This window comes from Castor canadensis, chromosome 6, assembly GCF_047511655.1.
Source record: "Castor canadensis chromosome 6, mCasCan1.hap1v2, whole genome shotgun sequence".
NCBI classification, from domain to species: domain Eukaryota; kingdom Metazoa; phylum Chordata; class Mammalia; order Rodentia; family Castoridae; genus Castor; species Castor canadensis.
Window position 1 is genome coordinate 47,297,650 of NC_133391.1, and position 26,083 is coordinate 47,323,732.

At 40.9% G+C, this 26,083-nt stretch overlaps 1 protein-coding gene across 10 annotated transcripts in view; it reads right to left on the minus strand.

The window, feature by feature from the left end:
• Positions 1-7,517: 7,517 nt before the first annotated feature.
• The window catches only part of Lrrc8d (leucine rich repeat containing 8 VRAC subunit D), a 110,006-nt gene continuing 91,440 nt past the window's right edge, over positions 7,518-26,083 (minus strand). For 8 of the 10 annotated variants that reach the window (XM_074076527.1, XM_074076525.1, XM_074076531.1 and 5 more), the window contains one exon: positions 7,518-10,453. In XM_074076527.1, coding sequence (XP_073932628.1) covers positions 7,875-10,451 — 2,577 coding nt within the window. In that variant the 5' untranslated portion in view covers positions 10,452-10,453 and the 3' untranslated portion in view covers positions 7,518-7,874. Of the gene's footprint in view, positions 10,454-21,449; positions 21,579-26,083 lie in introns of all 10 variants that reach the window. The other 2 variants (XM_074076533.1, XM_074076532.1) reach the window with 1 other exon arrangement.

Consider the following 26,083-nt stretch of genomic DNA (forward strand, 5'->3'; position numbering starts at 1 on the left):
TTTTTTTTTTTTTTTTTTTGTCTTTTCTTTTTTGGAGCTGGGATCAAACCCAGGGCCTCACTCATGCTAGGCAAGCGCTGTACCACTGAGCTACATCCCAGCCCCTTGGACATGCTTTGGTTTCTATCCAGGCAGTGCCTCATTTCAAACTGAAGTCATATGGTTAATACTTAAGAGTTTTTCAAAGGTAAATTGAAAAACCTGTTTCTGTATATTTACTGTGCAGCACAGCTTAACACCTACGGGATTCCTTACAGCAGGTCTTCCCCCAAATCCACCACACTCTGGCCGGTTTTCCTGCAGGGCTAGCTGGCAGTTTCACAGAGGCGTTCTGAAAAGGCTCAACCTGGCAGGTCCAAGGTTGCCTAAGTTTTCAGCAGCTAACCCAGACCCAGCCTGAAGGTTAAACAATGGCGTGAGACTGGGGCAGCTGCCTGGGCATGTGGACACGTGGACAGTGTCAGTGGATGAAGGGCTTAGCACAAGTACATGCCACTGGGACACTTACAGGGCCTTCAAAACCTCATTCCTAGAGCTGGAGGCATAGCTCAAGTGGTAGAGCACCTGCCTTATAAGTACAAGGCCCTGAGTTCAAACCGCAGTACAGCCAAAACCTCACTCCTGGAGGGCCATGTACATTGCGACCCCCTTGGCAGCCTACCACCCTGTGTCCTGCAGTTGCTATGCTGATATGGCTGCTACTGGGAGCAAATGGGTGTGGAAGTGGGTAGCAGCCACGAGAACAAGTACCTATACCTGCTCCCCCATAGCCCCCCAAACTTCTCTCCAAGTAGAGCCTGCCAGGAGGCTGATGGGAGAGCAGAAACCAGTGGTGATGGAAACACCAATCACCATTCCCTTCCCAGTTGGGGAAGGACCAATAGATTTCTTCCCCCTCCTTTTTCTTGATATGGTACTAGAGTTTGAACTCAGGGCCTTACATTTGTGAGGCAGGCACTCTACCACTTGAGCCAGGCCTCCAGCACTTTCTGCTTTGGTTATTTTTGAGATAGGATCTTGCTTTATGTCCACTGGCATGGACTGTGATTCTCTATGCTTTCCTCGTATCTAGGATGACAGGCCTGCACCACCACACCTAGCTTTTATTGGTTGAGATGGGGTCTTTCAGACTTTTTGCCTGTGTTGGCCTCAAACCTCCAACTTCCTGACCTTTGCCTCCCAAGTAGTTAGGGTTACAGATATGAGTCACCTCAACTGGCCCAGCTGATTCATCCTTCTCAAACTTTACTTTTTCCTGGAAGAACTGTAGTTTGAACTCAGGGCTTTGCATGTGAGAGGCAGGTACTCTACTGTTTGAGCCACGCCTCCACCTCACGTTTCTCAAACTTTAATATGCTCACAAACCACATGGATATCATCTTGCTAAAACACAGATTTAGATTCAGTTTGGGGAGGAATCTGAGATTCTGCTTTTCACAAACTCTTGAGTGCTGCTGCTGTCTGTGCACAGGAGCAAGGTTTTAGGGCTTACTGCACGTATCAGAGCCCCCTATTAATGGTGGGTTAAATAAGGCAGGAGGAATTTGTTTCTCCTTATGAAACCCTGCTCCTTTAAGTTGTCAGGAACGAAGGCAGCTTACTGTGTTGCTGTGCCATGTGTGCTAGTTGCCCTGACCTGCAGTCTGAGTTGGATTCATTTCTAATCTGCAGGTTAAGCAGCAGGAATGGGGAAAGTGTACGGCTGCCCTTCCCTTTAAGGGTCCAATCCAATCCAGAGAGAACACACTCCACCTCTGTCCCATTTGTTTACTTACAAGTCAATCACATGGCACCTTTAGCTCCCAGGAAGGCTGGAAAATGTTTCATCTTATACACATTTTATTCTGTGTTCCAGGTGCCAGCTGAGCAGTCCACTAACAAGGAAAGAAAGAATGCACGTTAGGGAAGGCTAACAGTTCCGGTTGCAGCTAGAAGAAAAGTAATAAAAGTTTTATCAAGTACTTACTGTCTGCCAGGCATAATACCTTAAAGGAATCACCACATTCAGTTGTCACACACACACCAAAAAGCCCCATAAAAAAGACAAAAGACAAGGGTGGGCATGGCTCAAGTGGTAAAGTGCCTGTGTAGGAAGCATAGGGCCCTGAGTTCAAATCCCAGCACCACCAAAGACAAAACAAAGCACAATATGGGGTTTGAGACAGGGTCTTGCTTTACACCCACTGGCATGGACTGTGATTCTTCGATTTATGCCTACCTATGTGGTAGGCACTACCATATGGTGATATTCCCATTTACAATAAAGAAATAGATCTAGCCAGGCACAGTGGCTCATACTACTCAGAAGGCAGACATCAGGAGGATTTTGGTTCAAGGCCAGCAAGACCCCATCTCAAGCAATAAGGCAGATATGGTGCCATGTGCCTGTGATCCTACTAAAAGGAAGGCCATAGGTAGGAGGATCATGATCCCAGGCTGGCTCTGGGAAAAATGAGATGAGAGGGTAAGTAACTTGCTCACAGTCATGCAGCTGGTACAGCACAGGATTCAAATCCAGGTGCTCTCACTGGAGAGCTTGGAATTTTAGGAGTAAAGGAAGGATGGCTTATATTGACAGCAGGCAGGCCTGGGGAGTTTCTACCATCAGGGGTCCCACAGCTGAGGGGGTGGTGGTGGATGTGACTCAGAGGTCACCGTTTGCAGAATTGACTTTAAACAAAGAATCTCAAGATTTCCACAAGAAAAATGATACTTGGCTGGGACAATGTACATTGTATTTCCAGTGCCAAAAATTCAAAGAAAGTGGAGCCAGGTGTGGTGGCATATGTCTGTAATCCCAGCCCTCAGGAGACAAAGGCAGAAGAATCACAAGTTTGAGGTCAGCCTGGGCTACAGAGTAAGACTGTCTAAACCCTGATCCCCTAAACAACCAAAAATCCTCCTTGTCCCCAAAGAAATGCCCAAGCAAACCAAACTGTCAAAAAGAGGGACTGGGGGTATAGGCCTGGTTCCAGGCTTTCTGCTCTTCAGCCTGTCCCTGCCTGTGGCAGACACAGACCCTGAATGTCAGGGTGAACTTTTCCTAGAGACCCACAGCTGACAAGGACCAGAAGGGTCCTTATGTCTTAGTCTTAAGTTAGAGGACATTGGAAAACATGTTGCCAAGGGTTTGTTCTTTTTTTCCCTTCTTTTCCTGAAAGGGGCTTTTTGTTTGCAGAGCCTTTGTTTGGGGATTCAGTTAATAAAGGGACCATTTTATTGGAATGAGTTACTGACGCAAGCACTGCCAGAACCCTTGCAAAGGGACGGCACTCTGGTTTTCACTCAGCAAGGTGAATGGAAATAAGTATTGGGCACTGGACTGGGCTCAAGAGCACTCTGGAGTTTGCTGCCATCAGCAATTTGAAGAGTTTGGCTACTGGATAATGTAGAAACTAGGCAGGAGACAGTCAGAGGAAGTGCCAGAGATATTTATAAAATATAAAACCTTCCTTTATACAAGAAAAATGCCAAAGGGTTAGGACCTGCTAGCCAGGAATTATACAGAATGAAATCTTTTTACCTATTAAGTTACAAAATAGCCACTAAGAATGGGGTCTCTGTAATGTTTTCAAGCTCACCTTTATGAACCTTTGAGAGAGCCGAGCCAACTGAACACTAGTGAAAAAAATGTCCAACAGTCACAAGAAAACCATATTTTCTCAGACTTTATAGGACTTACCCAAACATAGGCAATTTAAACATACTTTAAAATAGTTTTCTTCACGGGCTGGGATGTGGCTCGGTGGTAAGAGTGCTTGCCTAAAGGCCCTGGGTTCCACCCCCAACACCAAAAAAACAAAAACAACAACAACAAAAACTTCAGATGGGTGCTCAGGGGACTTTGGAGAAAGGTTAAGAAAATGTGTAAAACTTGTTTTTCCCTCATTATCCAGGACACGTGATACCAACATAAACTCCTAAGGACACATGGGTTCACACAGTCCTTGGACCTGTAATTCCCTGGTGTTTTGCTGAGACTCCAAGACCCAGTGTAATTAAAGTCTGTTAAGTGAATCAGCATTTCTCAGGGAACCTCCTTTGGATGCTGCTGTTTGCAAACAGTGGAATGGAATGTGGCATTTAAGTCAATTGACTGCGAACTCTTCAGATCCAAGGTCATTATTAAGGGCTGATAAAGTTCATAGAAACTGGGTAAGAGAAGAGTTCCCCCTTGATATTGTTCCAAGGCCTCTAACACCCATCAGTTCTAAATGACTGAACTCCAAGTATTGATTAGGTAATGGGCGCCTACGGGCAGAGCTGCCAGTGGCCAAGCTTTGGGAGCGCTGCACATTCCAGTCCCTGCACAATGGCTCTTTTCTGAAAAGCAAGGTGAGCCATGGTGGGCTGCTTCCACCCTTCAGTCTTAAGACTGTCAACACATTTAAATGCATCCATTTTCAATGTGTATGTTTTACCTTTTTTCCCCTCTTGTGGTGCTAGGATTAAATGTTTTTCTTTTAATTTCAAAACAGAAAACAATGAGAATTAAATAATAATCCAGTCTGAATTACATCCATCCTTGTAACCTGTAACGTTGTTTTTTTTTTTTTTAGTGGTGGAGAGGCTTATGTGAGTCAGTGTGTGGCATCATTAAGCAGGTCACTTAGTCTCCTATCCTGGAGTGTTCAGGGCAGAGGGCCTCAAGCTTGCTAAGCAGGCGCTCTACCACTTGAGACACTCCACCAGTCCTTTTCCTCATTGGGTATTTTCGAGATAGGGTCTCATGAACCATTTGCCCGGGGCTGGCTTCAAACCTCAATCCTCCTGATCTCTGTTTCCTGAGTAGCTAGGATTACAGGTCTAAGCCACTTAAATGCAATCATCCCTGAAGCTCTTTACCTAAATTCACCCCTACTCCAGCCATTATTCATTCACATAGACTGTGCACCTTCTCACACTGTACAATTGAAATTAATCACTTCCATTATTTGCATATTCATATTTCTCCTACCTGGCTGCATGTAGCCAGGGCCTGTGACTCCCTCCATCACTGAACCCCCCCCCAGTTCCTTGTACCGGGTAGGCGCCAAGTAGGTGCATAAAATACTGGTGATTGTGTTAATGAATGCTGAGAGAACTGGAAGATGTGTATACAAGAGAGAATTCACTATTGTCCTCTGGTTTTCCAACAGTGAACTTTTATATACTAATCTCCTACCCTAAGCCTTTAGAAAGAAGAGAAGGAACAGCCAGGATGCTGGAGGTGGGGTCAGTTCCTAATTCAGTGACAGTGGCTGCAGCCTTTTCCATTAGTGACAATACTTCTCAGTCTTTATAAGTTCTTCAACAGGCAAAAATTCACCTCCACTGGCCAGAATGCAATTTTTTTGGAGGAAAATAAGGATATGAGTAATCAATCAAGCTGTGTTGACAAAGGCCAAGATATTTAGTGTTTCATTGAGTGAGTCCAATCTTAAAGACAGAGGACACTTTTATCATTCGGAGTGCCAAATAATTCCCTTGAAAAAGTACTCCTGTAGAAGGCCTATGAAACACCTGCCAAACTAAGACCTAAATGCAGGACAAGGAACTCTTGTTTTCCTGAAGTTGATTTAGACACTGTAAGTTAAAGGAAAAACTGTAATCTAAAAAGTATATTTTCACCATTTCCCTGGATATGGCCCTTCCTAGCTGAAGATGAACACAGGAAATACAGCTTGTCACTAAAACGAATAGGGAAAGTCAAGGGTTTCCCAACTCAATGAACTACAAGTCCTACTTTTTTAACACCACTATCATCACCACACACCACCAAAAAAAAGGGAGGAAATGAAGTGATACTTGCCTTGACTTTGTGTTATCTTCCAATCGGTGATACAGGAAGGTTGTGAACCATTAAGTTACTAAAATGATTTTGGTTTTAACTAGATAAATTTATTTTTAAAAAGTATTTCCTATTTACTGACAATCCTAAAATATTGGTACAAAAGTGTACCATGTAATCAAAACTCCAGGCCATGGAAACAAAGTTACTATCTATAGTTGTGTTACCAATCTTTATTGCAGAACTGCTCACAATAGCCAAGCTATGGAAACAATCCAGATGCCCTACAACTGATGAACTGATGAAGAAAATGTGGTATATATACACACAATGGAGTTTTACTCATCCACAAGGAAAAATGAAGCCGTGTGGTTTGACAGTAAATGGATGCAACTGGAGGACAACATGTTAAGTAAGGCAGGCTCAGAAAGACAAAGGTCCCATGTTTTCTCTCATATGTGGAAGACAGATCCAAAAGATAAAACATATACACAAAACCAAACACGATCATATAAAACTTATATGCAGAACATGTTTGTAATAGTGGAACTATTCTATGGAACTTGGGGGTGGAGGGAAAGGAAAGGAGAATGATATAGTCATTAATATCAAAATACATTACATCTGTGGGGGTAGAGGATATAATGATATGTATTGACAGCTGCTGAATAATGGGGAGTGGAAGGGAAGGGGTAAAAGTGAGTAATAGCAGGGGTTGAACTGACCGAAGCACAATGTATTCACAGTGGGGATACTTCCAGAAACCCCTTTGAACATTGACCCTGGAACTAATAATGAAAGATAAGACTAAAATCGTCCCAGGTATTTGTGGGAGAAGGGAGGCTGAATGAAGGAGATGAAGGTGAGGGAGTATGGTTGAAGGGCTTCATATACATACATGAAATAGAAAGATGAAACCTCTTGCAATTACTGTGTGTGTGTGTGTGTGTGGTATTGGGGCTTGAACTCAGGGCCTACATCTTGAGCTATTCCACTCCATCAGCCCTTTTTTGAGAATGTTTTTTCCAAGATTGGAGCCATTTGTCTGAACTGTGATTCTCCTGATCTCTACCTTCTTGAGTAGTAGGATTACAGGTAAGAGCCACCAGCGCCCAGCTTGCAATTGCTTTAAGAGGGGCGGGGAGGTTTTTTGTTCCATGGGGGCAGTCTAACCAACGTACAATATAAGGCTATTCAGAACTGTCACAATGAATGTATTTTGTTTTTTTTCCTCTTTATTTATTCATTAAAAAAAACAAAACAAAACAAAACCAAAAAGCCCCAATAATCACACCTTAGGCCCGTTGCTGGTGGCTCACACCTGTAAACCTAGCTACTTGGGAGGCTGAGATCGGGAGGACTGAAATTCAAGGCCAACCTCGGCAAACAGTTCATGAGACCCTATCTCTAAAAATAACCACAGCAAAAAAGATTGGAGGTGTGGCTTTACAAGCTCGAAGTCCCAAGTTCAAACCTCAGACTCACACACACACCCAAAAATCCTTATACCTTTACTGCATCTCAAGCCTTCAAGACTACAAAATCTACAAAATGGGATCTCAGAAGCAGCACTTGTCAAGTCATAGGAAGTGCTTATTTGAGGTGCTTTAAGTTAAAACAGTAAATAAATCAGTATTTCAGCAAATCTAAAATTATAAATTTAGACCCTGTATGTTGATACTGATCCAAATTAAAGCAGTATTGCACCAACTAAGCAAAATAAATCATGACACCTCATAAAAGGTACTGTGGTAAGAAAAAGTCAATTTAATCATTTACTTCAGCAGGCAAGCAATTTGTAAACATTCAGTAGCGCAGCATCCAAGTTACAATTTAAAAAGAACCAAGATTAGTGATTATAATTCTTCCTTCCCTGTTCCCAGAAGAAAAAAAAAAAAGAGAGAAAAGATTTGGAAATGAATGATTTAAAACACTACAAACATTTAACATTCAGTTATGTCTTCTATCAGCCTTCTACGCATCCTCTCTGTGTTTTAAAAGATGTATTTACTCCTAAAATGCAGTATCTTGCAATAACTTGTACGCGAGCATCTGCATTCTAGGAAGTTGTTCTTGCACATGGATGTGCACGCATTTTCTCATCTTAAATCCCATTTGCAAAGGGAACATTTATGTCTTGATTCAATGCTTCTTTGACTTCTAGTGGCAGTGTGTCAAAAAGGTGATCTTCCACAACAAGCCCACTTTTCTTGAGCATTCGACACTGGCCCAGCTGGGCTGGCAGGCGGTCCAAGCAGTTCCCTTTCAGCTCCAGCTGAGTAAGCTGCGAGAGCTGACCAATTTTCTCTGGAAGGGAGGTGATACAGTTTTGCCCCAGATTCAAAGTCCTCAACTTCACGCATTTAAACAATTGTTTTGGCAGAATGTCCACTTTGTTCCCAGTGATATGCAAATGCTGCAGGTTCTGAAGCAATCCTATTTCTATTGGAATCACAGAGATATTGTTGTAGCTTACATCTAAGCATCTGAGTTTCTGTAAACTAAATACTGCCACTGGTAAGGATTCGAGCTTATTATTGGAGAAATAAAGTGATTCCAAGTTTTTGACATGGGTAATGGAGGGAGGAATGGTGACAATTTTATTATGCCATAATTTTAAACAAGTCAGTCGTTTCAGATGCTGGAAACTGATGATCTCCTCGATTGTGCGTATGTTATTTGACTTTAAATCCAGTTCTTGTAAATTAGAGAGGCTGAAAATGGCATGTGGAATTCTCTCTAGCTCACAGTTCTGGAGTTCCAGCTCAGCAACATTCATCATTTTCTTAAGGCTGTTCAGTACCAAGAGTTTAGTGCCGTCATTATGAATGACTAACTTTGTAAGGTGTGGCGCCACATCCGTAATGTTGGAGGGAACTTTGGTCAAATTACTCTTCACGTGGAGAATTTTAAGGTGCCGCAACTCTCGGAGAGATTCAAGTCCTATCATCTTATTGTTTTCTGAGTTCAAGTTGCCTATCAAGTACAACTCTCGAAGGTTTTTGAGCAGATACACCCAGGCGGGGATTTCAGCCACATCGGTGAATTTCACGTGAAGGCATCTCAAGTGATCTCGAAGAAAGCTAAAAGCAGTCTGTTCAACTTTTGCAGGGCAGTGGCAGAGGTGGAGCTCTTGGAGGTTAGTCATTTGAGAAATCTTAGCAGGAATTTTAGCTTCTGGAATCAGTTCAAGTTTAAGCACATCCAGGTCTGTGAGGTCAAAGACAGCATCAGGCACGCCCGACAACATGAACAGGTGTAATTCCTGCTTATCCTGGGCATTACGTGACACATGCTGCCTGAGCTTTTCAAATGTCCACTCATGGTTCAAACTAATCTCCCGAAGTTTATTTTCACTGACTTCCGACAAGAACACACCAAACCGCTTGGAATACAACTGGTCATACTGGTCTACCATGTGTAGAAGGAACGCAAAATCGTTTTTGACATCTGGAATGTCACTGAAACTGCTCTCTTCTCTGACTTTTTCAAAAGAATATTCCTTCAGAGGTATCCTGAATAACCAGAAGAGAGTGTAGAGGCAGATAAAACCATAAACACAAATAATGGATATATAACTGATGAGGAGCTTTTTCAACATGTAGGCCATATTGTGAGTGCACTCGAACACTTCGTAACCAGTCAGGTGCTCGACTTTAGGCTTGCAGATATGCTCAAAGCTGATTGCGTTGACAAAGTTGGCAGTATAGCAGAGAATAAAAATAAACTTGGCTGTTTTGATAACTGTTTGGACTACATAGAGTTTATAGATCAAGTCACTGTCTTCTACGTGGGCACGGAACTTCCTCACTTTCTCAAACAGAGCCTTAGCCTGCTCCCCATCTTTTTTATCCAGGATGGTCATGCTGGGAACTTCAATCACGGGTTTCTCTGCTGAGAATTTGAAGCCAGTTTTGCTGATCATTGGGGTGCTGGCACTGGGGCTCCCCTCATCACTGCTGGTGGACACATGCTTTGGGAGAGTCTGGGCACCTGTTATTCTCTGCTTGTTTTCCTCTGAATCTTCACATGCCGTCTCAGACAATGCTTTCGTAGTCCAGGGAGATTCAAAACACTTTCCTAGTATGGAAACAAAATGCTCTACTTTTGAGCATGTTTTGGGATATTTGAACCAAAAGTTGCTACTGACCATGAGAATAATAGTATGTATAAGAGCAAGGTATGGAAAGTACTTAGAATACCACGGAAGGGCCAGATGGTAACACATCTGATTAATAAATACATATTGCTGAAAATCCAAGTTTGTTTTCCGGCCCGTTGGGTCTTTCTTCTCTTTCTTTGCCTCCTGACTTAGAACTGTGGAATCTGTGTGAGGATATGTGGCTCTAAGAGGTATGTCAGGTGTCACAGCAGATGTGCCAAAGGAAATGTCATTTGCTGCCCGCCCGTCTTGGTCTTGGTGAGTGGTTGCTTCCATCTTCTGGATTTCGGTGGTGACGTCAGCATTCCCTGCTGGTGTGTGTGCCTTTGAATTTACAGGAGATGGCAATACTGGCAAGCAGACCACCTGATCTTTGGTAAGTTGCATGGTTCCTGCAAAGATGGCTACCATCAACATAACAACAGCCAGGTAATCCATAAACACGTCCCACCATGGTTTAAGGATTCGGTAAGTTGGTTGAATGTCATTAAGTGAAGCAACTTCCGCAAGGGTAAACATTCCTAGAAAACAAGAAAACGAAAGACAGTATTACAGAGAGGCAAGTGAATGAGGCTTGCCCCAAAGCCGTCTCATCCAGGTCCTGATCTTTGTATTCAAAATAAGCATGGTAGAATAATGAACTAAAAGGAACATATGAGGAAATGGTCACTTGTTTCCAGCAGCTTTTCTCTCCTAGTGCAAGAGGCGAAAAAGCAAGTAAGGACTGTCTTCTAGGTGAGACAACAGCAGCGTGCATAAAATCCTAGACTAGTGGTTCCTGGACTGAAAGGAACAGTAGGATGGCGTTTGTTGCAGACTGGACTGATTTGAGGCTAAGGTGGAAGGTTTGGAGAAGCAGGGTAGGATGACTTCTGTTTGTACAAACCAAAACTGTAAAAGTCTGGATAGCGGTGTGTTCCAGACTTAGTCCTGCCACTTACTAAAGGTGTGACTCTCCAAGCCCTGTATTTATCATTTGTATAAGGATGTTGGAAAGGTTAAATTAAGTAATGACTGCAAAGCACATCCTCTGGCCACGAGTCTCTAGACAGTTATTTTTGTTAGCTCTTAAGTCACCCTGTTAGACAGATGAAACTAAGGGTCTAGCGTTCAAGCGTAATCTTAGTATACGTGGTTGCCATTTATTCAACATACCAGCTGAAACTGGCACTTGTAAATGCGTAGTTCATGGCAAGTATGAGGATAATACTGTGACAATGCCACTGAATCAGTCCAGATCTGTGTGATCTTTGACCTTGATCAAAGCAGGTAACCTCAGCAGCAATGAAGGGAGCCCTGATACTAGGACACTGGAAAATGTGGTCACCATTCACTAACAAGTGGCGCCTCACAGCATTGAAACTATTTTATACAAATAATAAAGTACAAGGATAATCACTGTGAAAGTAACCAAGAAACGCACAATGTTCACAGTGGCAAGTAATGGGAAGGGATTTCCAAAATCACATGCATGCATCAAATGAATTCTTGAATTTGGAAGGCTTGACTTCTTGAGAAACAACTTCTGCTATGCTTTTCTCAAGAGGTTCCCAAATTTCAATACTATTAAGTAAAACCATCTATTCCATTAAAAAACCTAACAAAAAAAAAAAAAAACAATGAAAAGGTGAATACTCAAGTCTTTGGAATGTACTTATTTTTTTTAAATGAAGGACAGAAGATAGATTTTAATCGACCTATATAAGCAGTCTGCAGTGTTGTACTGAGGATTCTGAGGCTAGACCTGATCATTACTGTCTTTCTTGGATAACAAAATGGAGAGGTGGCATTAGAAACTTGGATTCTGTTGCCTCTGTTTTACATTAAGTTTCTGAAAGCAGGGACCATGTCTTTTTTTTCTGAAAGTCTTCACATAACCAGTACTATACAAAGCAGGTGAAACGACTATTTCTTAACAAACTACAATGATTATTTGCTCAATTGTAACAGCAATTCTCTCATCTTCAGTTGTTTTTGTAAGTGGAATTTCTCTTATGTAATCAGGTAAACAAAGCCTGAGAACTTCACCCATCTAAATTACTGAGTTGTACTTATATTTTGTGAAAACTGCTAGAAACCACATTCCCAGACTTTAGGGCTTAAGTATGAAATGCCTGGTATCCAGTGGTTTGTTTTTTTTTTTAATTCCCAAGGAAGTAAGGAAAGAAAAATAAGTATTTGTATCTTAGTAGGGGAAGGGGAGATAACAGGCCCACCTAAGCCCCTTTTATTCTGAGCCCCTGTATCTTGTTTGTGTTTTGCTTTTGTGACTGGTTAGGGAATCTATGCAGGAACAAAGGCTGAAACACAGCACTGAGTCATAGGTCATGAGTGACTCTTACTTCATATATATGGAAAATACATCTCACACAGGTTTAATCCTGGCAAAAAACTTATGACCTACCCTGGGACCATTTGCATGGAAAATAGAAACAAAATCTTTTGTACACAACTTTTCTTTCTTAGGATTTTTCTTTACTCTTCAAATAGTTGTACTGGGTTCTGGAGAAGTGAAGCTATTTGGGTTGGAAGATGGAGGGAGAAGTGAATTTTGACAGTCTCTGTTCTAAAACATTAGTTACTTGTCTTTTACACCTTGATTATTGCTACTGGTCTCCCCAACTCCAATCTTGACCGCCTCCAATCTGTCTTCCACCCTCCGTGGGTGTTTTGGTTAGAATCCTCTCCTCTCCAAACTATCTATGCTCTAGGTCTACAGCCTCCAGCTTCTCCAACAAGCCACTCTCCCTGTTATTCAGCTGCCCCACCTCAATGTTTCCTCCATCTGGACTGCTTCCTTCACATCCCCTTAACTAGGCTAAGAGGCTTCTGTCACCTTTTCTAGGGAGCCTTCCCTGGAAGGGAAAGGGCTCTTTTGATGGGCAATCTTGCAAGGGACTCTGTACCTCCACCATCACAGCCCTTACCACACTGTGTTTGCTTGTCTGATCCTCTACTATGTTATCAATTCAATGAGATGGACCATGGTCACCTTCCTTCCTTGACCTATATATCCAATGCCTGACAGATGGTAAGTGCTCAATCAAAGAATTTGTGAGACCTTGATAATCATCTTTAGAAGCATAAAAACTCTGAGAACATTTATTAACTGTCTACATGTAGTACTGGGCAGAAGAACATTTTATAAAGCTGACTTGTCACCACAAAGCAACCAGGAATTGTGCATGAATAAAAACACAAAGCCAGGACTCAGCACAAAATAAAGGGCTACGCAACAGAGAAATTGTTGAATCCTTATAACTGGTGTATTTTGCAACTGTCAAAGCTTCAATGGTGAGCTGGGGATAAAGCCTAGTGGTAAAGTGCTTACCTAGCATGCCTAAGTTCCTGGGTTCAATACCCAGCATTGCAAACAGAACAAAACAAAACAACAACAAAAGCTTCAATGGTGTTTTTTAAGCACCTTGTACTTGGGATTTGCTTTGATATCAGGAAAGAGAAAAGGCTCATGGCTTTCCTGGTAGATGAAGAGTGAAAACGTGATAGCAGAAGACATAGCAAAAAAGTACTGAAATGTCACATATGGTCACCAGCCCGTCCTTCACGTTTTCTGCAATAATAATAAAGCCAAGTAATAGAACAGCATGCAACAACTCCAACTTCAAATAGCTCTTTTCCTCCAATGCACTGTCTACTCTGCCACCTCACCAAAGGGTTTGTGCCCTTAATTTCCTCCAGCCATTCCCTTTTGCTGACCTCTTTTACACACTCATTAATTCCCAGCTCGATTAGTACCTTTTCCTGAAAATTCCGATCATACTGTCTAATAGCAAATATGGCTTCCAATCCTGGCCTCTGCAGTTAGTTCTTGAGCTCCTGGTAGGCGAGGACTATGTCTTACGACTATGTCTTACTTTTGTGTCTACCATGCCCCACTCCACCCCTGAGAGAACGAGAAGGCATCTAGGGACAATATTAATTATTACAATAATAATTATCATTTGCCACCTTCCTTCTATATGCCAAGCACTATCTTAGCACTTCACATGACACAATCCCCTATTTTTGTCCAGAATGCATTTCTGAAAATGAAGGTCTTAGGGAGTCAGGGAATGGCTCCATTTCCAAAATTCTATATAGTATAATCCACCAGAATTCCTAAAATCAAAAAAGACAATAGTAATACTCAGTGCTGGTGAGGATGTAGAACTGCTGGTGGGAGTTATGAATCTGCATGACCACACTGGGAAGCCTTTCGGTATTATCTACTAAAACTGAACAGATACCAGGTCGAAACACATAATTCATCCTAAGACATGTACAATGCTCGTGGCAGCACAATTTGTAAGAGCCTCAAACTAGAAGCTATAGAAATGACTACCAACAGCAGAATGGAAAATGAAGTGTGGTATTTTCCACAAATGGAGTATCATAGCAATGAGAATGAATGATCTGTGTACAGAGATATTTGCCTTTTGGGAAATGTATACTTTCACTTCCATAAAATGTTTCAGAGAAATGGTACATGAAGCTTCAGCACAAACAGGTGTCCTAGAAATATGCTGTGACATTCAGCCCTGTCCCAAGGCACAGTTAAGTTGGCTGGGGTCAGAGTCCAAGGAAACTTGTTCCTTTCTCTGCCCCTCTCCCCTTTCTATCTCTCTCCCTGATCTGAGAGAAAGTTCCCACTCTCTCTGGAGTACAGAGGACTGAATTTGACACAGGAAGAAAATGGAGGACCATATGACACACAGAAGCTCTGGCCCGAAGAAACTGAACATAAACAGATGGAACACAAGGGGAAAATCCCCCGAATCCCTTCTAACCTCCCAACATGCCTATGGCTGCTAATGCATGGTGATTTACCCATGACAGGTAAAGAAATAGGCTCACAGAAGTTAAGTTGCAGAAGAGACAGATGAGCAGTGGAGCCTGGATTTAAAAATCTCATCTAAGGCCAAATGCACATGTTCTTTCCAGCAGATCACACCGTCTCTTTTTCTCATGTTTGAGATACTTTACAGTCTCCAACTGCTTTCCTATGCAGGCATAGGAGCTGATTATCACAAAAACCGAGTGACTTAGGCATTATTGTTGCCTAATAGGAGGAGGAAACATGAGGCACAAGAAGCTTAAATGAGGGGGCGGAGTGGGTGGTAAGGGAGGGGGTGGGGGCAGGGGGGAGAAATGACCCAAGCCTTGCATGCACATATGAATAAAAAAAAAAAAAAAAAAAAAAAGAAGCTTAAATGACTGTCCTGAGCTAATCAAGTGAGAGAGCAAACAGAACCTTTCATCTCCAAATCTCTCTTTTTCTGCCAACATCTGTGTTGTTAGCAAAGGGTTGACTACTGAAGGAGGGAACTTCTCACTGTTGCCCTTGGTTGGAGGAGAGAGAGTAATGAAATTACGTAATAACCACTGTTCCTAAGGCAATCTTTCATGACCTTCACTCAGAATTCAAGAAAATCACCAGCTATGTTTTAGGCACTATGGAGGTGAAGGGGGGCAGCTGGGATACAGAGCTCAGAAAATAGTCCTTGCCCTCAAGGGGCTCCCAGCTTAATGGGGGAAGATGAGCAACACATAGGAAGAAAATTGCTCTGACCTGGTTAATATTAGGTATAGGAGCTGCCCAGGACAAGAAAGACCCAGGTCTACATGCAGGAATTGGGAGGGCTTTCACTGAGGGATGGTTTTTAAGATGAGACAGGAAGGAGGGGGTGAGACCCAGGGCAGTAGGCAAGGTATGGAGTAAAATTTTGACCAAAGAAAGGAGTGCAAAGGCTCAGAAATATGAGAGAAATTATGTTAGAGAGACTACCAATACTTGTAATGGTTTCCCTGTAGTTTTCTGGTACATGCATATAGTTCCTGTACAGGTAGCTTTTCTTATGGATGGAAAGCACAGTCTGAAGGAGGCACCCAGGCCACAGGCAGGAAATCAGTACCTTCCTGCAACACTGGCCACTGATTTGCTTGGATCTCAAACACAGTATGTAAATTGGCATGTCCGTTATCCCATTTTAACCCCTAAAGTAGGATAATAACAAATGCTGGTCCTCCCTCCCAGGGGGAGTTTTAACCATGAACTGAAGTAAAGAAGCAGCATTTTGAAAAGCAATTTTTGTGTATTGCTCATGTATGTATATGTGTAAGAGAAAGGCTATTTAGTAAGCATTGTTGCATATATTCTTTGGGTTCTCATGGAATTAACAGTATGTCTGTTGCAAAGGACTTAAAGAACTACAGTATGAGGAAGTGAAATTTCACTTTCAAGGCTTCTCTTTGATGTTGAAAATCAGTTTAACAATCCCATAAACAGACATTTCATATGGAAGTCAAGGAAACGCTTTTTGTACTAGAACTGAAAGGGGGATGTTGGACTCTGGATGGACAGAGTTGAATCAGAAAATAACAGGGGTTGACTCTAAATTCTTTTGTGATCATCTAGTTTTCTTTTTTAGTGGCACTGGGGTTTGAACTCAGGGCTTCACGCTTGCTAGGCAGGCACTCTACAACTTGAGCCACTCTGCCAGTCCTATGAACTGTTTTTCTTATCCAAATGTATGGTTAATAGTAATAAACCAGGTTCAAAACTTTACAAATCAATAAGAGTTGAAAAATTAGAAGCCATGATGGTTGAGCAACCTTGTGAATATATAAATATACTTACAATAAATTATATATGTAAATTGTATGGTGTATGAATTTTATCTCAATAAAGTGTAAAAATGTAGTGGCCCACAATCTTTTTTTTTTTTACTAAGCTGTCTTTGAACAAAACAAGGCACTGAAAGGCAGTAAGTCGGAACATTCTAAGTTCATTTTGAGTTATTAAATGATTGCTAGGTTATTATTATTTTGAGCAGGTCCTGGAGAAAAATCTTCAGCATTTTACTTATTCCTCTTTGAGCATCCTTGCTTTATCTATAAAATCATCAGTAACTTTACCAGGGCTGTATTTTAGAAATATCCACTTCATAGTCTGGCAGAAAATAAGCCCCGAAAGATGCTTACAAGGTCTCAATGTAAAAAAGTCATTGGGAGAGAAGCAATCCTGTCTTAGCAGTCTTACCAGTCTTACCAAAGATCAAGCAAATTTCTTGAATTCTGACTATCATGTGGCATTATGTATATACTGTGATCCTGAAATAAATCACTGATGACAAAAATGTTACTCAATTTCACTTAGTCTTTTAAAAACATTTAAATTGGGCTGGGATGTAGCTCGGTGGTACATCGCTTGCCTAGCATGCGTGAGGCCCCGGGTTCGATCCCAGCACCAAAAAAGAAAAGACCAAAAAAAAAAAAAATTTAAATTACAATTACAATTACTTGATCAGAAGGTGGGAAATAATACTAGAAAGGGTCCAACTGTGATGCCCTAGAGACCTGGATTAAAGTCTTGCTCTCTGTTCACACTTATTACAAGTGTAAACATGAGTAACCTAAGTGACTGCTGGAAAATATTAATGACATTATTACTAGGAACCAGCAAAATGCTATTATCAAAAGAGAAACATATGCTCACCTAAATTAAACTTTAAAAAAGTTAGGGCCACCCCTAGCAAGTGTTCTTCAATGTATTTATTTAAAAAAGGAAGTTAATGGTTAGACAGTCAATTTAATACTTAAATTTTCATGTAGGTACAAATTTCCTAGCTAATCAAATGTCTTTTACTTTCTCCCTACAGTGTTCTAAATTCTTCACTGAAATAAGTTAAAGGAGACCCACTTAACGTTTATAAAGAGCTGGAAAACTATACCACATCTCCAAATAACCTTCCCTCCAATATTCAAGATATAAAAATGATACCTGCTGAAACCATTCTAGGAATGGGGGGAGAGGGAGATAAAGGACAATAGTAGAAGGGGTAAGCTCAAGTATGATATATTTGATATATAGTAAGAACTTTTGTAAATGCCACAATGTACCCCTACCCAGCACAATAAAAAAAATAGTAAACTTGAACCATCTTTTAAAGATTCTTTAGAAAGAGGTATCTAACACTTCAACATATAAAATGTATAAACATGATACAGTAATTCTGTATCTAAGACTCTGTGGTCAAGAAAGGTAAGAAAATTAATGAATACATTGTTCCTAGTGGTAGGAATGTTGAAAACTACCTTAAAATTCAGTATTAATTAGTCACTCTAAAATGTTTTTGCAGACATTGTATGACATGTAAATTTCTCAGGGTAAAATGAGTAAAACTTATAGAAAGCTTTACAAACAAAACTGTATTAACATAGTTAAAAGATTTTTTTAGCTAGTAAAAAAAAAAGAAAGGTACAAATAAGCATCTACATAAGCACCTGTGTTTGTCCACAGTCTCACATATACCCAAATCAGATATAAAAAATCCATACTGTTAAAGAAATAATGTTTTAGGTACAAGATGGGAAAGAAGGAATGGTTTAGTTTTTTTTTTTTTAACAGACCTCTGTATTACTGGCATTGTTAAGTGTTAATGGTTATGGATCTTACAATTATGCAAGAAAATCACTTGATGGTGTAATTGTATATTGAATTAGGATCACTCTCTTTCAAGATTGTAAGAAATTATACTTTTTAAAAATTTTCCATCTAATACTACTTTGGTTTAAATAGCTCAGAAATAACTGAAACAAATTTTTTTGGGGAAAAAACAGAGGAAAAAGAAAATACTTCCAACCTACTATTATCAGATTTTGCATTGGGCAAAATCCATCCATTTTGTTAACCATCAAAATACTTTCTGTGCATCCATTCAACACCTGAAAGATTAAGAACTTGTGAAACAGAAAAAGAACTTTACACAAAGAATATTTTAGTACCTCTTTCGGGGTTTCTCCCAAGAATACTGCTATTCACAGACAAAATTTGCTAAGGAATAGAATACACTCTAGTAGATGTAAGACAAACTATCTTAGCAATTAACAAAAATGTGTTCCAACGCTGTGAATTTCTCGCTTTTCATTCTAGCTCTCAATTCTAAAAGTCAAGGTCCACTTTTGAGAGCTTTAGAGGGAGATCTGACTTGTGAACAATACAGAGGAGGCTCACATTTTATTTCATACAACCAGAGTTCCTCTACAAACCAATACTAACATTCCCTTAATCACAAACTCAGGGCTAATTTCACAAATGCTTTTGTTCCTATAGGCTCCACTTAGCATAACATCCTCCAGTATAAATGTTGTTTCACTTAATATCTACAGCGTATTCTCTACATGCTAGGTTCTGAGGATTAAACAGGGGAATAACTGAAAATCAGAAGTGCCTGGGAGGCTGAGCCAGAAGGATTAAGAGTTTGAGGCCAGCTGGGACTACATAGAGAGACTGTCTCTCAAGAAAAAGAAAGAAAAACAAGCACTTTCCTCCAGGATATGAAAGCATCCTGGAGGAAACAAGAACAGGGATGGGGCAATAGCCTGACCAGCCCCTAAAAGTCCATCAGCAAAGAGACCCCATGAAGGCTCCAGACAAGACTGTCCCAAGCTGAGAGTGACGCAAACCAGTCAAACCTTTATAATCCTAACTTCACCGACTTTACAAAGCAGCCAGTGGATTTCTAAGAGGAGCTTTGCTTGCATTTCTAAAATCCCTTCTTTCAATTTGTCAGATGGACACCTTAGATCACCAAAACTGAAGATTTTCCTGTTACATTTGCTTGCCTAGAGTATGCATGGCAATCCCTGAAACTGGGCTAAAGAAAGCACACCTCAGTGGAGCTCCCTGATGTCCTAAGCAGCTTTTCACGGTCCCAGAAGCCTTCTCTGGTCACAAATCCAAAGAATCTGCTATGGATGTGGACAGCCTGGATTTCCTGATGTGGTAAATAAAAATGGCTCCTGGAAAGTGCCAAGTGCTTATTCTATAACCCTCAACGACTTCTCAAAGATAGTTCAAGAGAAAGACAGATACGGGTACAAATTCTACGCCTTTGATAGGGAGCTTGTTTAGCGAAAGGGGCTCCTGTATTAGTGTATTAGGGAACCTTAGCCAATAGGACTAAAAATGAATGCAGGTCAGACAATGGTTGCTGATGACATTTATACAACCCTCACTTCTGTCTGTCTCCCCTTCACCTTCCAAAAATGGATTTGAATTCCTCTCCTAGTGGGAGGAGCTTCTTTTATCTGCATGTCCCCAAATAAAGGTTTGTAAACAGAATGAATTACCAGACTTTTTTTTTTTTTTTTCCTTCTTGCAGTGCTTTGTTGAAACCCAGGGCTTTGAGCATGTTAGGAAAGCACTCTGTCACTGAAGTACACATCCAGCCTCACATGGACTTTAAACAACATTCTAGGATAGTGCTCAAAAGGCACTGAACCTGAACCAAATATTGTCAGCCAGAAAAGGTCACTATTAATTATGCCCAAGTAAAAGCAATCAGCATTGACAGGCATTTTTTTCAACATTCAGATGGACAACACATTATAGATCTTTGTACTGGGTTTTTCGGAAGCTAACTCATTCCAACAGACAATCCAGACAAAAAAACACAAAAGTAAATGTGGGCATACCCTTACTAGGAGAGAAGACTAAGACCTGATTCCTGATAGAGGCCAGGTGATAAGCCAGCCTTCTCTTTGCAGTGGAGAAAACAAATCCAGTCTTAGCACATTACCAGGTGTCACAAAAGGCCAGGGAGGATGGAGTTCCAGAGCTTCCTGCCCTTTCACACAGGCAGAGGGGCAGAGACTGACTGAAGGTAACCCTTGAGGTAGTGGTGAATGCCATATCTGACTGTGTACATAGTTTGCTGGAGTCCATAAACAAAGCAGAACACCATGTCAAAGTGTCTGGCACACAATAAGCACGCAATAAAAGTTAGCTAGTGTTATTAATCACTGTGTTGAATAAGATGTTTATTATGTAAAGAATTCTATAAAAACTCATCATTCCCACTTGATACTAAGTTGGCCTTTCATGATGAACTGATAGGGAGCCGTGGAACCCAGATGGTCTCCACTTGGCTTTATGAAATGCATCTTTATTTCATACAGGCATTATAAACATTAACATTTACTCTTCATTTAATTATCCATTTACTAATTCATCTTTGCATCCTAGAAGCTTACCATACACTCAGGCATTAACATTCTGCAAATTCCTAGAGAAACCTTGGTGAGTAAATACAGACTATTTCCTCACTTACACAGTGCACTGTAGGAGAAGGAAATACTGATCTAGTTAGACATTACAAGGTCACCTCTGAAGACCCACCAAGAAGAGCACTGGCAAAGGAAGATGAACCATGCAGTGAAAGAAGCTTGGGCAACTGCATTTCACCTCTGCACGAGCCCCAAGGTTCCACACTACTTTATCTCTAATTTTCGGGTCTTTTTAAAAAAAGAGTGCTCCCCAAATTGCATAACCCAGGTTGCCTGGGATCCCCTGGTTGCATGGCAATAGTTAAGTGGAAAATGTGGGGCTTCCAGCAGTCAGCAAGATAGGGAGGCATTTTCTGAGAAGTTATGAGTGAAGTGAGGCATGAAGAAAGAATACAGCAGTTGCTGGCTGAGAACAAGCAAAGGCCATACGGAAACAGGAAGAAACATTACCTGAGGAAGGTCAACGTCTGCAGCTTGGAGAGTGAGCATGCAGTATGAGACACTGAAACATGCAGGGCTTTTGAAGCTTCACTTGATGTCATCAAACTAAGGAGGTGGGGAGTCACTGATGTGTTTTAGCTGTAGGTGGGTGAAAATCAGATTTGTGGGTTTTTTTTTTAATGAAGAGATTACTGTGGGCAGGGATGCCCACGCCTATAATCCCAGCTACTTGGGAGGCTGAGACCTGAAGGATCTCAGTTTGAGGCCAGCCTAGGCAAATAGTTTGTGAGACCTCATCTCCAAAATAACCAGAGCAAAGTGGACTGGAGGTCTGGTTCAAGCAGCAGAGCACCTGCTTTGTGGGTGCAAAGCCCTGAGTTCAAACCCAATCCCACTAAGAAAAAGAGTGAGACAGAGAGAGAGAGAGAGAGAGAGAGAGAGAGAGAGAGAGAGGGGCCTAGCCTTTAGATTAGTGAGGGATAATGTGGGAGTAGGAAGGCAAAGGACACAGTAGTTTAAGCTAGGCTGGAGTGGTAGAGGGGATGAGTATAGGTTTATGAGAGCTAATGAGGTTAAAAAAATAATGAATTGTATGGGGCGGTGAAGGAAGAAAGGTGTCAAGCATGATTCTCAGATTTCTCTTAATTCTCCATTTAGTTGCCCCACCCCTTCAAATCTCTTTGAAAAGTAAGCAGATTATGGGCTAGGTGTGGCAGCATATGCCTATAATCCCAGCTACACTGAGGAAGTGAAAGCAGGGGAATCACCAGTTCAAGACCAACCTGGGCAAAGTAAATGTAACCTATCTCAATAACAAAATATAAATAAAATGTCTGGGGGCATGGTTCAAGTAGAGAGGGAGGGAGAGAGGGAGGGAGGGAGGGAGGGAGAGAGAGAGAGAGAGAGAGAGAGAGAGAGAGACACACGAGGAAAAAATAGAAGAAATACAAGCTCTCATAAGCTTAGTTGGAAAAATATTACTATGGTGATACCAATTTACAGGTGATTGGAACTATCCTTTTGCAGTATTTCTGGAGTAAAGTATACTTTTAAAACCAATGTCTTTACCTATATTTCAAGAACACATACATATAATGCAACACTGTACAAAACTGTGTACAATGCAATCAAAAAGGAGCCAGCTTACCTTAAGAATCCTACAGTCTTAAGAATCAAGCAGTAGAGCTCCTGCTTGCTGCTCTGTAGGAACCCAGGGCTTTGAGCATGCTAAGAAAGCACTCTATCACTGAAGTACGCATGATTACTTTTGTGAACAGAACATGGTTTCTGGAATAACTATAACAGATACTATCACACACACACACACACACACACACACACACACACACTCACACCCTTCATTATTTCTTTTAGGCAGACAGGGAAAATCAGCAGTTTCTTTTCTTTCCTTCTTTCTTTTCTTCCTTCTTCCCTCCCTCCCTCTCTCTTTTTTCTTTTTGTTCTGCTGTGCATTTCAGTGGGCCTTGTGCATACTAGGCAAGCACTGTGAGCTGTTTCTTCAGCCCTAGTTTCAGTTTCATTCTTTATTGGAGTTTCTTTCTTTCTTTTTTCTTTTTTTGCAGTACTGGGTTTGAACTCAGAGCCTACACATTCAGCCACTCTACCAGCCCTTTTTTGTGATGGGTTTTTTGGGATAGGGCCTCCTGAACTTTTGCTCAGGCTGGCTTTGAACTGCAATCCTCCTGATCTCTGCCTCCTGAGTAGATAGGATTATAGGTGTGAGCCACTGGCACCCAGCTTTATTGAGTTTTCTTCAGGTCAATATAACAGCCAACATCCATTTATAAGTAAACAATAGCCAAGAAGTAGTGTAACAGTGAAGAGTGGAGGCAAAGATAGGAGGGAGGGCAACAGAGTGAGAACAGTAGCAGGACTGGGCATCAGTGGCTCATGCCTGTGATCCTAGCTACTCTTTAGGAGGCACAGATCAGTAGGATCACAGCTTGAAGCCAGCTGGGCAAACAGTTTGTGAGACCCTATCTCAAAAATACCCAACACAAAAAAGGGCTGGTAGAGTGGATCAAGTGGTAGAGTGCCTGCCTAGCCAAGTCTGAGGTTCTGAGTTCAAACCCCAGTACTTCAAAAATAAACTCATAAATACAATTAAGTACTTAAAATCTGTATTTATCATCTATATTATCATCAGTGTCATAATTTATACACAAATAGCCTACAGTCTCTTTTATTGAGCCAATTTTAAAAAGAATTTCAATTTTTTTTTTAACAGTTATAGGGGTTTGAATTTAGGGCCTCACACTTGCTAGACAGGCGCTCTACCACTTGAGCAACTCCATCAGTCCTTTTCTGTATTGGTTATTTTTAAGATAGGGTCTCGAGAACTATTTGCCCTGGCTCGCTTTGACCATGGTCTTCCTGATCTCTGCCTCCTGAGTAGCAAAGATTACAGGACTGAGCAACCAGTGCCTGGCTAGAATCCCAATTCTTTTCTTTCTTTTAAGAATTTGAATTCTTAAATTGGCAGCACGATGGATAAGAATGGTGCTTAAGGCATTCTTGTCGTCCTTAAGTTGTTACCCTGTCTCCATCTCTTACCAGTTCATCCACAGGGTGGGATAGCAGACAATGTTTCACATCACTTGTGAACCTGGCTCTTCATTTTCTTATTAATGACATGAGATAAAACACCACTGTGACAAGGCACACACACTGAATTTTTTTTTCCACCTCAACCACTCCCTGGGATTGGCTTTAGGTGTCCAGAATTTTGGGGAAGGGAAAATGAGGAAAACCCAGGATTTGTAATGTTGTGTGATAACAGAGGATAAACAAAGATCATGAAAGCCTTGAGGAAAAACAAATCAATGAACAGGATAGGAAAATCAAGAACATCAATAGGTAAGGTAGAAGACTTTGAGAGGAAAATTACAAAGTAGTCAAATAATACAGAATTAAGGACAAACAAGACTCTTAGAAATCATTGATGACTTTGGCAATATAACTTCTGCTATAGTGGAATTCACTATTGACATTAGAAAACATGTTAGAGCTAACTAAAAACTACTCCAAAGGCTTGGCCTTTTAAAGTAATATAGGAAAAGCCTCATTTTAGAATTTGTGATAAATTGGTAAACTTGGCTGAATATTACTTTTGTCCTCTTTCAAAGGATTTAATAAAACAAAGAAATGCTTTATTCATATTCAATTTTAAAAATCTCGCTTCTAAATACTTACAAATATTGGTACAGGTCTTGTGAAAATTACAAATCCAATTGAGAAACACAGTTTGTAAAATCTTGTGGTGGGAAGTTATAAAATATAAACAACCATACCAGCACAATTTCTTTCTTTTTTCTTTTTGAGTGTAAAAGTAGAAAAGTTTATTAAGGGAAAGAATGGATGCTCCTGCAGGAATGGAGGGCTCCAGAGTGGGTTGCCCTAGCATAATTTCTAATTCAGAATGTGGTCACTTTAAATGGCTCCTTTGAAGGCTACTCTGAAGATCTTTGATTGTGGATGATTTTTTTTGGGGGGGGGGAATGGTGGTACAGGGATTTGAACTCAGGGCCCCAACACTTGCTAGGCAGGCACTCTCACTTAAGCCACTCGCCAGCCCTGTTTTTGTGTTGGTGTTTTTTGAGATAGGGTCTTGTGAGCTATTTTCCCAGGTTGGTTTTGAACCTTGATCCTCCTGATCTCTGCCTCCTGAGTAACTAGGATTACAGGTGTGAGCCACCAGTGTGGCCCTGGTTGACTTTGGATAATTTTGAATATTTACTTTCTGATAAAACTTATCTGTTTAACTCTGAAAGAATGACTCAAGATAACATTTCTTAAAAACTGTTTTGCTTACTTCAAGTGTCAGTGATAATGAAGTATTTATTTAAGTGCCTGCTATTTTAATTATACAGTTCACTAACAGAGTTTCACAAACCATTTCTTGTCAGGGCCCTATGGGAAAGGACCACACTTATTCACATCCTGGGGTAAACTGAGGTGGGTGAGCACAATCAGACCCCATTCAAATGAACTGACATTTTGACCACGTGGCACCCATTCCTTGAATGTGCACTGGGAACTCCAACCTAAAAATATCAGACTGTATATAAACTGAGGTCTAAATCTTATGAGTGATAGAAATTACTCATCTGAGATGTGATACTTTTTAAAGTTAGTAAATATTATCTTTTCCTTATAAAAGCATGACAGTAAATAGATCATTAACCAAGAAACCATTTGTTTATCTGTGCAACTTTTTTTTTTTCCCACTACTGGGATCTTCATGTTTGCAAGGCAGGTACTCTACTGCTTGAGTTGAACCTCCAGCCCTCATTTTGCAACTTCATGTACAACACATTAGAATTATAATTGCATTAACATCCAATGCCATGATACACCAATTTCATTAGAGACTGCTAATGCAAGAAATATATAAGATTAAAGGTGGCTGCTCATTCATCAAGTGTCATTGCAAACATGGCCCGCTGGATTAGGTGTTGAGGATTTGCACTTGGTGATAATCACCATTTCATCCTGAAGCGCATGAGCATCCATGTTTTAACAGGTGTTTGGCTTAGATAATGTGTTTGTTGTTGGTGGGCATATGTACATTGTAGAGCAAGATGCATACAGTCTCTGCCCTCTCACAGGTGAAAGATCTACCC